At 41.4% G+C, this 12,851-nt stretch overlaps 1 protein-coding gene across 1 annotated transcript in view; it reads right to left on the reverse strand.

The window, feature by feature from the left end:
* LOC126426672 (protein RCC2 homolog) overlaps positions 1-12,851 on the reverse strand; it is an 84,484-nt gene that overhangs the window by 37,417 nt on the left and 34,216 nt on the right. Inside the window, exons 6-7 of the mRNA XM_050088565.1 lie at positions 10,194-10,360; positions 4,518-4,698 (exon numbers count right to left, since the gene is read on the reverse strand). Coding sequence (XP_049944522.1) covers positions 4,518-4,698; positions 10,194-10,360 — 348 coding nt within the window. The remainder of the gene's footprint in view (positions 1-4,517; positions 4,699-10,193; positions 10,361-12,851) is intronic.

A 12,851-nucleotide genomic window follows, 5' to 3' on the forward strand; every position in this document is an offset into this window, starting at 1 on the left:
CAAACAGCAGGATTGCCATTGTCGCACCAGCAGGTTTTCTCGTGCACACATCTGCTCCAGTTGTGCAGTTGGTAATAAGGCTCTCTGCCGTGGCTTAAAATCTTCTCCATTAGTGTTTGTATTCTGCATTTTGTCATGTAGTCCTAAGACTGTGAGCAGTTTATCCATGCACTAGCTTTGGGAGATGGACGAACAGCATAAAAGACAGTGACTGGCAAAACAGAAAACCCACATTTCGAGCCGTTATTTTGCTCGAAAGCAAGAAAATAAATTGCACTCACCAGCCTTTATAGTTGTTAAATGAATAATAATAATAATAATAAGCACTTTATTTACTTCAACTGGCAAGCATTTATGGTTGAGTGTCAACACAAAACAGTGAATTTTAGCTGTCAGTGTAATGCAGAATAAAATGTAATTTGTCTAGAAAGAGAGAATAAAACCTGGAAAATGGGGAGTAACACGTGATACAGTAATAAATTTCCAAACGGATCTTATTCTTTAGCAAAACATCTACTTTTGTCTGTTTTTTAGTGTTAGCAGGTGGACCTCTGTCAGGATCTCTTGGCAATGTCCAGTAAGGAAAGAAGGTAAGCCAATAGAAGCACTGACATGGCATCTCCTTCAGTTTTTCACTGTTGCAGTGTCAGTTTTACAAGTACCCAAGTTACCCGTAATCAGGCGAGCACATCTGAAATGCAATGTAGGTGAATTTCTAACCATGGACAGGAAGAGCAAGAAAGTCGCTGGTCGGGGCTGTCCCCAGGCACTTTCAATATCGGGTAACCTGAACTTGTCTCGAGGTGGTAACACGGGAATGCTTTCACTGAGAAACTTTCTGAATGTGTGTTTGTGCCTTTTAAATGAGGGGAAGAAATGGCATAGGCATGAGGAAGAATGTGGGCTGCTTTGTCAAATGTAATGAAGTGTCGGAAGGAAATTTTACATATGTCTATGGAAGGGATTATCGGAGTTTGGGCACTTTGAAGTGAAGCTTCACAAGACACCCTTATTCAATACATTTCATGTGATGCACTTCACAGTCTGTCAACAGGTTGCGTGAGATGTTTGAGTGTGCGTAACTGAAGACTAGCCAGTGGCTGTCGGGCCCAGACATTGATGACTATTCACAGCTGTATTAAATATTACAAATATGGGAATCATATATAAAAACAAAGATGAGGTGACTTACCGAACGAAAGAGCTGGCAGGTCGATAGACACACAAACACACACATACACACAAAATTCAAGCTTTCGCAACAAACTGTTGCCTCATCAGGAAAGAGGGAAGGAGAGGGAAAGACGAAAGGAAGTGGGTTTTAAGGGAGAGGGTAAGGAGTCATTCCAATCCCGGGAGCGGAAAGACTTACCTTAGGGGGAAAAAGGGACAGGTATACACTCGCGCGCGCACACACACACACACACACACACACACACACACACACACACACACACACACACACACACACAGACACAAGCAGACATGCTTGTGTCTGTATGTGTGGATGGATATGTGTGTGTGTGCGCGCGAGTGTATACCTGTCCCTTTTTCCCCCTAAGGTAAGTCTTTCCGCTCCCGGGATTGGAATGACTCCTTACCCTCTCCCTTAAAACCCACTTCCTTTTGTCTTTCCCTCTCCTTCCCTCTTTCCTGATGAGGCAACAGTTTATTGCGAAAGCTTGAATTTTATGTGTATGTTTGTGTGTCTATCGACCTGCCAGCGCTTTCGTTCGGTAAGTCACCTCATCTTTATTTTTATATATAATTTTTCCCACGTGGAATGTTTCCCTCTATTATATTGATATCAAATATGGGAATCAGTTTCATAATATTTAACACAGCTATAGATCATCAGTCATGTCTGTTCCTTCAGACATGCAAAATAAAATAACTATTAAACACACACAGACTGTCTTAAAACGATGACAACAACGTCGGTCTCTCCGTGTTTGGGGAATCATATTATGTGCAACCATTGAGGGATTTGTACAGAGTGGCATATGGAGGTTTGGATCGACCTACAAAGTGAGCAGGTACCCAAAGTAGTTAAGGCAACTGCTCGTAAAATGCAGGGAACTGGGGTTCGAGTCCCGGTTCTGCATAAATTTTCATGTGTCACTAATACAGTCTGGCCTGAGCTGGTGGTCGGGTGGCACGAGGTATGAATGATCTTCGTTCCGCTTTTTCTGACGAAGACTGAGGTCAAAAGTCTATACGTAAGTGTGTTTTAATTGGGACTCTGTACAGGCACTAATGACCACGCAGCTGAGTGCCCCATCTTGCCGTGGTCTAACATACCATACAATGATAATCTGAAGGCTATAACATCTGGCCTGTGAAGCAACATGTTTAACAAATGAACTGTTTCTGACATGCATCGCAGACTGTGTTATATGAAGTGCTTCTAGCCATCATCTGATACGAGATTACAAGATGAACTGTGACTAGAATTATTAACAAGCATTGTGACGTAGGAAAACACCACTCGCTTGCTAGCCGAAGAAGCACGTCTGGCCTACACTGCCGACTGCAGATACTTTAATCGAGAGGATACTGCACACACTGCAAGTTCCTGCTGCATCTTCAAATGGGCAGTCAGTTACAAGAGAACAATTACGGCAGCAGTTATTATGCGGATTACATTCACATTTTCCAGTCTCCGTTTTTCTGATTTTACTGCTTATAGACACGTATTTGCTGTGTTTGTTTTACTCCTACATATTGCACAATTTTTTTAATTATACGTCACAAATTTGTGCTGTTTATTGCAGTATGCTGATAAAATGTGCACCTTGAACAGTGTCTGCCATTATGTCAGTTGGCTACAGCCAAGCAGAAAACAGCAGCTGTGCTTTCACTTATTAGACCAAATGAAAGCTTTGAATCTGACAGGTGCATGTTACATTGCAATTGTTTACATAACAGTATTCATCACGCTATGGTACTCTAAGCCATTAAGGGTTCGAGTCGCAGATAGGCACGACAAAAAGACTGCGGCATCAGTTGCCCGAGCATACAGTCGTGTGTGTGTGTGTGTGTGTGTGTGTGTGAGAGAGAGAGAGAGTTGCATTTAAGCGAGTACGTACACAAGAGTGTCATCTAATTTTGATGAAGGCCTTACTGGCCGAAAGCTAAATATGTGACAGTCTTTTAGTTGTGCCTATCTGCAACTCGGCATCTCTGCCATATGGTGAGTAGCAAATTTCCTTTTCACAGTACTGTTACATTCCATCCTGGATTTTCCACCGTTCCATTAAGGGCTCATTTATTTGTTGGGCGCAATATTTCATTAATTCTAGGAACAGTTCAATTTTCTCGATTTTACCTACGTCAAAATTACACACACGAGATCTCGAGTATATTTCATTCGAGACGTACCACATTTCCGGCAGGAGTAACATTAGGGTGGGGTTTTCCATTTTGTCACTCATACAAGATGTACATGTACACCAGACTTCCGTGCCAGTAATATTTCCTGGCCATACCACAATACTGCCCTTATTCCAACAAATTGGAACAATGTTAAGGGTAACACTATTGCAGCCACTCACTGCTGTAAAATATGGCCTATGTAAACGCATCTTAAGGAGTAAGACACCCGTGATAATGTTGTAGTAGTATGTAGACAGAGCTTATATAAATTAAAGAAAGACTGTTGTTTAGCATCCTGCTGATAACAGAGTCACTAAAGACAGAACAGAAGCTCGGATTTGGAAAGGAAATTGGCTGTGCCTTTTCAAAGGAATAATCCCAGCATTCGCCTCAAATGATTTAGGGCACTCAGGGAAAACCTTAATCTAGACGGGCGGACAGGGATCTGGATACGAATTCTGTGACTTACTAATTAGCCACATTGTTTGTTACCTTATAGTAGCTGCTGCCTCACTCTTCACTGTGTGGATGTGGGCATTTATGTGACATCCTCACAGCCTACTCACACAATAATATGTCCCTCACACAATACCAACATATGAGGGACGGTCACCAAGTTTTAATTATCAAAAGAAAAATCGTAGTTACGTAAATAATTTTTTTGTGTGTCTGCCGGTAAATATCTGAGGTCCCAGTTGACGCTGAAATCCCAGCACCACAGAACCGCAGCATACTGCCAGAGGAATCAAAATAAATTGGTGTAGCCTACCGGTAAGGTGGAGTATCGTGGCAATTCATTTCTGGCAGCAAAAAAAAAGTGCAGTTGTGTCACACAAATCCAGGCAACTAAAGTAGTAATTCTACATTACAGGGAAGAGTTGGAAAAATAAAAGCTCTTCCCCTTTAAGGCGAGCCGACACACGTCTCGTGGCGATAAGTCTAGTACTGAGCTGTACACAGTCTTCTGTCGTATTATGTGACCTGCAAACAGAACGGGAAGGAGACGGAACACCGTGGCACACAACGTACTCTGCGGTGTACCAAAGCAGACAGGAGGAGGAGGAGGCCGTAAACTCCGTCGACGACTCTCTGTGCGACCGTGTCGGACGCGCCGCGAGCTCGGCCTCGCGACAAGTACTCACCCAGTTCGTTGACGGCGAGGCTGTAGGACGAGCCGCAGTGGACGGAACGCACACCCCGCGACTGCGAGTCGAAGAACTTGATGAGTCGCGGGACCAGCTCGTCCTTCTGCTCGGCGTGTCCCAGGCGACCCAGCCCGCCCCAGCCCCACGAGAAGGCACGCTTCTTGCTGTCTACCGCCACCTGCGTACGTCGCAAAATACAGACGATTTATTACCCCGGAGGACCCTCGCAGGCTAGCCCTCTCTGATTTTCTCTGTACGTATACAATTTACAGGCAAACACCTAGGTACCAATTCTGCAGGACTGCGCACTTCTCGAAAAAACTTAACGTACTAATCTTATAAAAGTCAGTTTGAGACTCTTCGAATACAATAATTTTAATTAAATTCTATATTTGTAACATGTGAACTTTCATGCCCAGGAATGTCACATGCCGTGATCAGATGAATTTCTTACCAAACACACTGCTTTCTCTCTGCCTGTGGAGAACGTCTTTGAGGGGGTTCTTGATGCAATAATTTACCGACAGCTATATGTAATGTAAAAATTTATTTTATTTTATGAACTTCTATGTGTTACCAGTTTTGGCATTACAGTGATGCCATCTTCAGGCCCCACTCGTCATAGTCGTAAAACCGCTATACGCGGAAGGAGCCGTATAACTGGATCCGTGAATCCAGTTATATGGCTCCTTCCCTGTATAGTGATTTTACGACTATGACGAGTGGGACCTGAAGATGGCATCACTGTAATACCGAAACTGGTAGCACATAGAAGTTCATAAAATAAAATAAATTGGTGAATTATTGCATCAAGAAGTTCATGCCAGCTGTCGTCCCACGATCCATAATGGATCAATGAACACATAATGGATAAACGAAGATCTTTGAGGGGGGGGTTATAGGTTTTTGGAAGATCCGATACACACCTTTACACTCACCAGGGTGAAGTAATAGTCAATTTCTGCGTGCACCTGCACAGAAAGGTGGCATCACACATTTTGAAAACTTTAGCACAGTTGGCCATTGTCAATTACTGTCTTCCACTGCTATCACCTCGTGGTGGAAAATGTACGCGTCATCTTCTGCATTGGAATCCAGATACCATTTAGTTTCACACCCTCCTCCTTTCGATTAAAATTATTTCACTGTTTAGTAATTTTCCACGGCATCTCTGCACGGCCTTTTTCAGTATCTGCTCGTACATGCCAGTACTCACGTATCATCAAATCTTAACTGTTTTGACAACTGACCTGTCTCTTTCTCCCATTCTACAGTTGCCCTGTGCTGCTCTGTGTGTTTCTCTACTACTGTTGCACGTTAGTCCTACAAAAGGAAGACCTTTGAATTTGATCATCCTATGAAGTTTTATAGGAATGAGTTTTTCCTTTTGCCAATATAATACAGAAAAAAAAGCAGTGCAATCCTGCAGTCTTGGAGGCACTAAGCCTGAGAAACAAAAATAAAAAAGGGTTAGTGCACAATTAGGGTTTGACTAATGAAAAGAAATTATGTGGTCATACCACAGCTCCTAAAAATGTACAATTTATCTCAAAATTTGCAAGAATGACAGTTTGTACTGTCATAATCAGTGGTACTAACAAGCAAAATGCTTACAAGTAGTGCAGCATCCTTTGTGTTTCAGATGCTCTGAGGCAGCAGCGTGGATGAAGGTGACCCAGGGATGGTGCAAGGGTCACTCAGCTGCCAGTTATTGAGCAATCTCACATCTGATTATAGAAACTATGCTGCTAAACAATCACCTGTTCGGTGGTTATGCCTGAGCTGCCCAGTGTGAACTGCAGGTGATTGCCAGGCTCCGTAAGTGAGCAAACTGTAGCAGCTGTAAGGGTTGTGGGATTCACACACGTATCTGCGTCTAGTCAGTGAAAGATTGCCCCAAAGCCATTTCCAGAAACATAGACCGAAGGATGCCGCGTGTTTGCAAAACCCGAAGGATGAACGGAGAAATTTTGTGACTGACACTAGCAGTTGACGCATTCCGAAATCCGGCAACTGTGTGAAATGAACACAGTAACGACAGCGCAGACACTGTAGTGCGACTGAATTTTTGACCGCACAGCTGTCTTTACTGCTCGAGTCACATTAGGGTAGATATTTTTTAAAATACTATTACAGAGCTTTCACACATTACAACTTTGTGAAAGAGAGTCCAAATTTTTATATTTCATGTCGAATAAGCGGGGATCGGAGCAAAACTGCTGCGTGCACAGTGTCAGGAGCAGAGTATCGGCACACGTATGAGAGCGACACCTTTGGCCGATGGAGAGATACTGCTGTTTTGTTGTAACTTCTAGCAGCCTTTAGTAATAAAACTGTAAAAAGGAAAAGGATGTCCAAATGTACCTCGTGTAATGTTTCATTGCCATTTGGGTCTTACCTCGAAAGGTGGTCTGTTATTTGAATAACCGTTTATTATGACAATTTCCTTTATACTTCTGACATTAACTGTGGAAAAAGTGAAAAATAAATATTTTATTTATGAAATGACGGGATGACACTGTATGAGGAATTTACTGTCAAGATTCCCAACTTGTTTCTGAGATGCATAAATATGTAAAAAAGTGAAGTAATTTATTTTTATCATTTTACAAGATTCACCAAATCAAAAGAGTATATAGAGAATTTTATTATCTGCACTTATAGAAATATCTGAATACATATAAAACACTATTAAAGTTTCAAATATTCTAAATGTTCTTGAAAAGAAAGTAGAAGTGATAGAGCAGTGTCAAAGAGAAATAAATAAAAATAAAAAAATAAAAATGGTAAAAAGGGGGTAATTTAACAGGCTGAATGATATCTTAGGCAATAAGTATAAATTACGTTGCTGGTTAATGAGTTAGCAAAAAAGAATGAGAGACTTATCTTACATAATTGTTAAAACTGACAAAATATTTGGATGCTAGTAATATTCCCAACCAGAAGATGTAAATCAGGAGAGCTCATACTTGAATACTGATATATAACTAAAAATATATACAGGAAGTATGTCACAACAGTACACAGTCACGAAAAGTGAAGCGATTCATTGCAACACACATGGCATTTTATCGGACAAGTCTTTGGTGCGCTCACAAAGCTGAACGTTGGGCAGCTGACCGTGTATGCGTATGGTCTCGCTGTTCCACTCTGCTCTTTACTACGAGGCAAACTTGACAATTTGGGGAAGTACATTACATGAAATTCTGCGCAGCACTTTGTAGCCAAACATCCAATTAACAATGAATGATGCCAATCCTTCCGTTACATAATGGCACTAGTGCCAAGTTAGTGACACCAGTAAATACAGAACTACCGTTAATACCTCGTGAATCGACGTTCCACAATTCACTTATCAGATGAAACCATCTCCCGAGACTTTAACCCGGGACCCTACGCGTCTCCTACAGGTAGAGCACTTCTACTAACAGCACACTGAACAGATCCACTTGAGTTTTACCGTTCTGGTGGCTCTGTTAAAGTTTCTGCTCGTTAGTCATTCAACTTCCATCGACAGCTGACAGTCACTTAAGCTCAACACTCTCTCTGGTGCAGAACTAGCCCACATAAACAAACTGCTTCACGACTGCACTCACCTAACATCTTTTTCCTAAGCTCACTTTCACCTTTTCAGTATCAGTGCTAAGGTTTTTTGAGTAAGTTTTATCTTCGTTTGGAAATAAAATTATCCTGCAGTGTTGAAAATATTGTGTTACAATACTGTCCCAAAATGCTCAATCATTGCGTACGGCAGAATTTAAATGTCTGTAAACTTTACACAAGGCAGTTTTACTGAAAAACACACAAAGTCTCTGTACTATATTGTTTTATGCAAATATAGGTCACACATTGTTGCTTGAATTTTGACTCAAAAAAATCAGTGTGGCCTATAATCAAGATTTTTCTCCTCAGACCATAAATATTCAATTTCAAAATGATATTTGCACATATCTTGTGAATTGAAATTAATACCACTGCAAGTTCTGCAGTTACTCTTGTAAGCCAGCAAAGACTTAAGAAAAAAATAGCAGAAAAACTTATACTTTGTTTACAAATATAGTAGCTGTTGTTGAAAACAGAAGCCATCACATCACTGCTTTTAAGCACCACATCCATGTGTTGACACACTGTGTTCACCTGCATTATTTACTGTAGTGCCCATCTGCTTAGCTGAGAAGTAATATGTTTGCCTACAATGCAGCAGACCCGGGTTTTTATCCGGGCCGGTTTGGATATTTTCTCCACTTGTGGACTGGGAGTTGTGGTGTCTTCAACATCAGCGACGTGCAAGTCACCCAATGTGACGTCACCTGAAATAAGACTTGTACCAGGCAGCTGAACTTCCCACGATGGGGTCTCCCGGCCATCAATGCCACACCATCATATCATTTAACTTACTGCAGTGCTGTTTGGCATCTCAAAATTCAGTGTTTAGTCTGCATTCTGAATAGTATGTAAAATACAATTTAAAAAAATAATAATAAAAAAATTGCATCAAAGATGAATTATACAATTCTGGAAAGATATCAAACTTGTTTTGTGTGCTTGCACAGCTTTTGTGCGCCTGTAGTTCCATTAAGACAGACATCATTTCACTGCACAAATCATCCAAACCCATCTGTATAAAACTTTACATTCTATTGGTGAAATTTTTATTTTACATGGCTTTTGCAGCCTTCAGTTCGAACCATTTCAGTTGCAGCAACATATCCACATTTCCTGTTTTGAACTACAGAATTAAGCACCTTTGCACCTGAAATCTACTATGATGGTTATCCAGGAACTAACACATTTTTAAAAATAAAATTAACATAGAAAAACCAAATTTTGCTACATACACTTAAAGGCATACTCTTATGCTGTTTTTCTATACATCCACCATTCAAACTGAGGCACTTATCATACTGCACCGCAAAGTTTTCTATATCGTCTCTGTAGAAATCTGCCACCTGCTATCGCAACTACCAGTTTATACTGGCACGAAGTTTGACATCAGTACCAAACTGTCGTGTAGTGAGCCACGTCTTCATTGCTAGGAAGAGGTGGTAATCATTCAGCACCAAATGCGAGCTGCGTGTTGGACGATCTGACACCTCCCATCCAAAATCCTGTAGGAGCTCTCTGATACAATTGGTTGTGTGCGGACCCACCTCATCACGAAAGAACGAAACTTTTGCGCTAAGTTTTCCCTGATACTTCTATTGTATCGCTCACCTTAACTTTGTCAGTGTCTCACAATACCTCTCCGAGTTAACTGTTGCGCCACGTTCAATAAAATCAACCAGAATCACTCCCTGAAAGACCACACGGTACTGTCGCTGGACGTGTACCGAGCGTACGAACATTATGACACCACGATGGCGGCTGTAGCCCCGCCCGCTGCCGCGATAAGATGGAAATGTCTGTTACTTTCTGGATAGCACTTTTATGTGCAATCTGTGTCCATTTAGTTGTATGGCCTACATTTGAGATTTAAATTTTACTTTCTCGTGTCAAAAGTTTATGTGCAACCTATATTTGCACAGATACTGTATACGAGATCCTTAGGTCTTGAGAATACAGGCAAGTAGTTAAGAGGCAAAGTTCTGTTCAGAAGCTCGAAACTAATCAGGCGCCGAATATCCGAGTGTTAGTGAAAACTGGCTAATCCGCTGCTGTGCAGAGCCGGCTTACCGTGTGATTCGATCCGCAGCTGAAGTCTGTGATCTCCAACACCTCCACCGGTGTGACGTGCCCATCCTTGGCCTTCTCGACATAGAAGACGATTCGTTTGGGAGATGTTTCACAGTGGAAACCCAGCTTGTTGCTCGTAACGAAGTACTTCCCATCTGTATTGTGACCTAAACAAATGGAAACAAAACAAATGGTGACAAATGGCAGAAAATTTTGAAATATCGAGATCAACAACCTTTCACTTTGTAACACGTCAAAATAAAATTGCTACGATGATTTTTACATTAATCTGCTGAAATGACAACACATTCTGAAGGCTCCCGTATTCTTCTCAGAGTGGCAATTTTTCGTGACTTTTTTTACATTTCTGACAACTACACAGCAGATGTAGGAAGTACCAGAGACAGCTCCCTGGGCACAATTTGACACTTCAGTCATATTAGAGCCAATGGATGGGCAGGGAACCAGTGGCGGGGAGGGAGGAAGGGGCGGGGGTGGGGGTCGGGGGGAAGCAGGGTGGCAGACATTCCCACCCCATCCTTCGGCCTGCGGCAACACTCAGCTCCTTCAGAATCTAACAGTGCCGCGGCATTCATTGTTGCATTCTGCTGACCTATGTGTTCCTTGATGGAATATTTTTTCCACATGCGCTACCAGTGTTTATCACCACACACACACACACACACACACACACACACATATATATATATATATATATATATATATATATATATATATATATATATATATATATATATATATATTTTCTTTGCTGGTGTTGGAGCCATTTGACTGCAACAATTTATATTTTATTGTTATACGGCTCAGATTTCGGTGTATTTCATACCATTCTGATATCTTTTGACATATAAATACAGGGTGATTCAAAAAGAATACCACAACTTTAAAAATGTGTATTTAATGAAAGAAACATAATATAACCTTCTGTTATACATCATTACAAAGAGTATTTAAAAAGGTTTTTTCTCACTCAAAAAGAAGTTCAGAGATGTTCAATATGGCCCCCTCCAGACACACGAGCAATATCAACCCGATACTCCAACTCTCTGTAGCATATCAGGCGTAACAGTTTGGATAGCTGCTGTTATTTCTCGTTTCAAATCATCAATGGTGGCTGGGAGAGGTGGCCGAAACACCATATCCTTAACATACCCACATAAGAAAAAAATCGCAGGGGGTAAGATCAGGGCTTCTTGGAGGCCAGTGATGAAGTGCTCTGTCACGGGCTGCCTGGCGGCCGATCCATCGCCTCGGGTAGTTGACGTTCAGGTAGTTACGGACAGATAAGTGCCAATGTGGTGGCGCTCCATCCTGCTGAAATATGAATTGTTGTGCTTCTTGTTCGAGCTGAGGGAACAGCCAATTCCTGGGCTGCGAACAAATGCTTGCTGGATGCGTGCTACATTTTCATCACTCGTTCTCGGCCGTCCAGAACTTTTCCCTTTGCACAAACACCCATTCTCTGTAAACTGTTTATACCAACGTTTAATACACCACCTATCAGGAGGTTTAACACCATACTTCGTTCGAAATGCACGCTGAACAACTGTCGTCGATTCACTTCTGCCGTACTCAATAACACAAAAAGCTTCCTGTTGAGCGGTCTCCATCTTAGCATCAACTGACGCTGACGCCTAGTCAACAGCGCCTCAAGCGAACAAATGTACAACTAAACGAAACTTTATAGCTCCCTTAATTCGCCAACAGATAGTGCTTAGCTCTGCCTTTTGTCGTTGCAGAGTTTTAAATTCCTAAAGTTGTGGTATTCTTTTTGAATCACCCTATAAGTTACTGTAGTTGAAAATAGGCTATGGCCGAACTCTGAATCGTATAACAATGAAATAAAAATTATTATTGTCGAAGGGCGGTAACATCATTAAAAAAAATTACGATGACTATGGTTTCAGCCAAAATAAAAATTACACAAACCATCAGATTTTCAACAATAACAAGTAAAGCAAATTGCACAAATGTTACGTGTAAACTGTTGAATAAGGACGTTACCTCTATTTTTCATCCTGGAGAATGGAAACCCCAAGATCATCGTCATCTGACTGGTCATAGCTCGTCACGACCACATAGTCTTCGGTATCTTTGCTGCTGCTGTCCTCATCGTCTGATAAAGAAATTTCAATATTATAAACGGATTCATCTCTTACATCTTCTTCTACGTTTGATCTTGTAATCTCTTTCCACACGTGGTTCACGACGTTCTTCCAATTTTCTGGTGTTATTCGTGTGAAAGCCTCATTTACCAGCACCTCTGTGTCTTGCAACAAAGGTTTTGTTTTGCTCTGTAACATCTGCATTTATTTGGGCCCAGATGAGTTCAACTGCATTCTAATGGCAGTGGTACAGTGGAAGACATAACTTTGCGCCTGTGGTTCTCTGCTAATGTATCAATCACATAATGCATCTTCTGTGACTTGTATCATTTCACTGATTCCAGAACTTCTGCTTTCCACATATTCTGTGCAAAAGCCTCTTTTATTATCTTTCAACCAGCTGACTATTTGGTCTCTCCCTGCAGCAGGCGTTGATGCCTTATTTAATTGTACAGAATGGTAAGGCGCATTGTCCATTACAAAAACACTACCAGAACATGTTTGGTAGCAAACAAAAAATAAACCAGTCTTT

The sequence above is a fragment of the Schistocerca serialis genome, chromosome 11 (genome assembly GCF_023864345.2).
Source record: "Schistocerca serialis cubense isolate TAMUIC-IGC-003099 chromosome 11, iqSchSeri2.2, whole genome shotgun sequence".
Classification (NCBI taxonomy): domain Eukaryota; kingdom Metazoa; phylum Arthropoda; class Insecta; order Orthoptera; family Acrididae; genus Schistocerca; species Schistocerca serialis.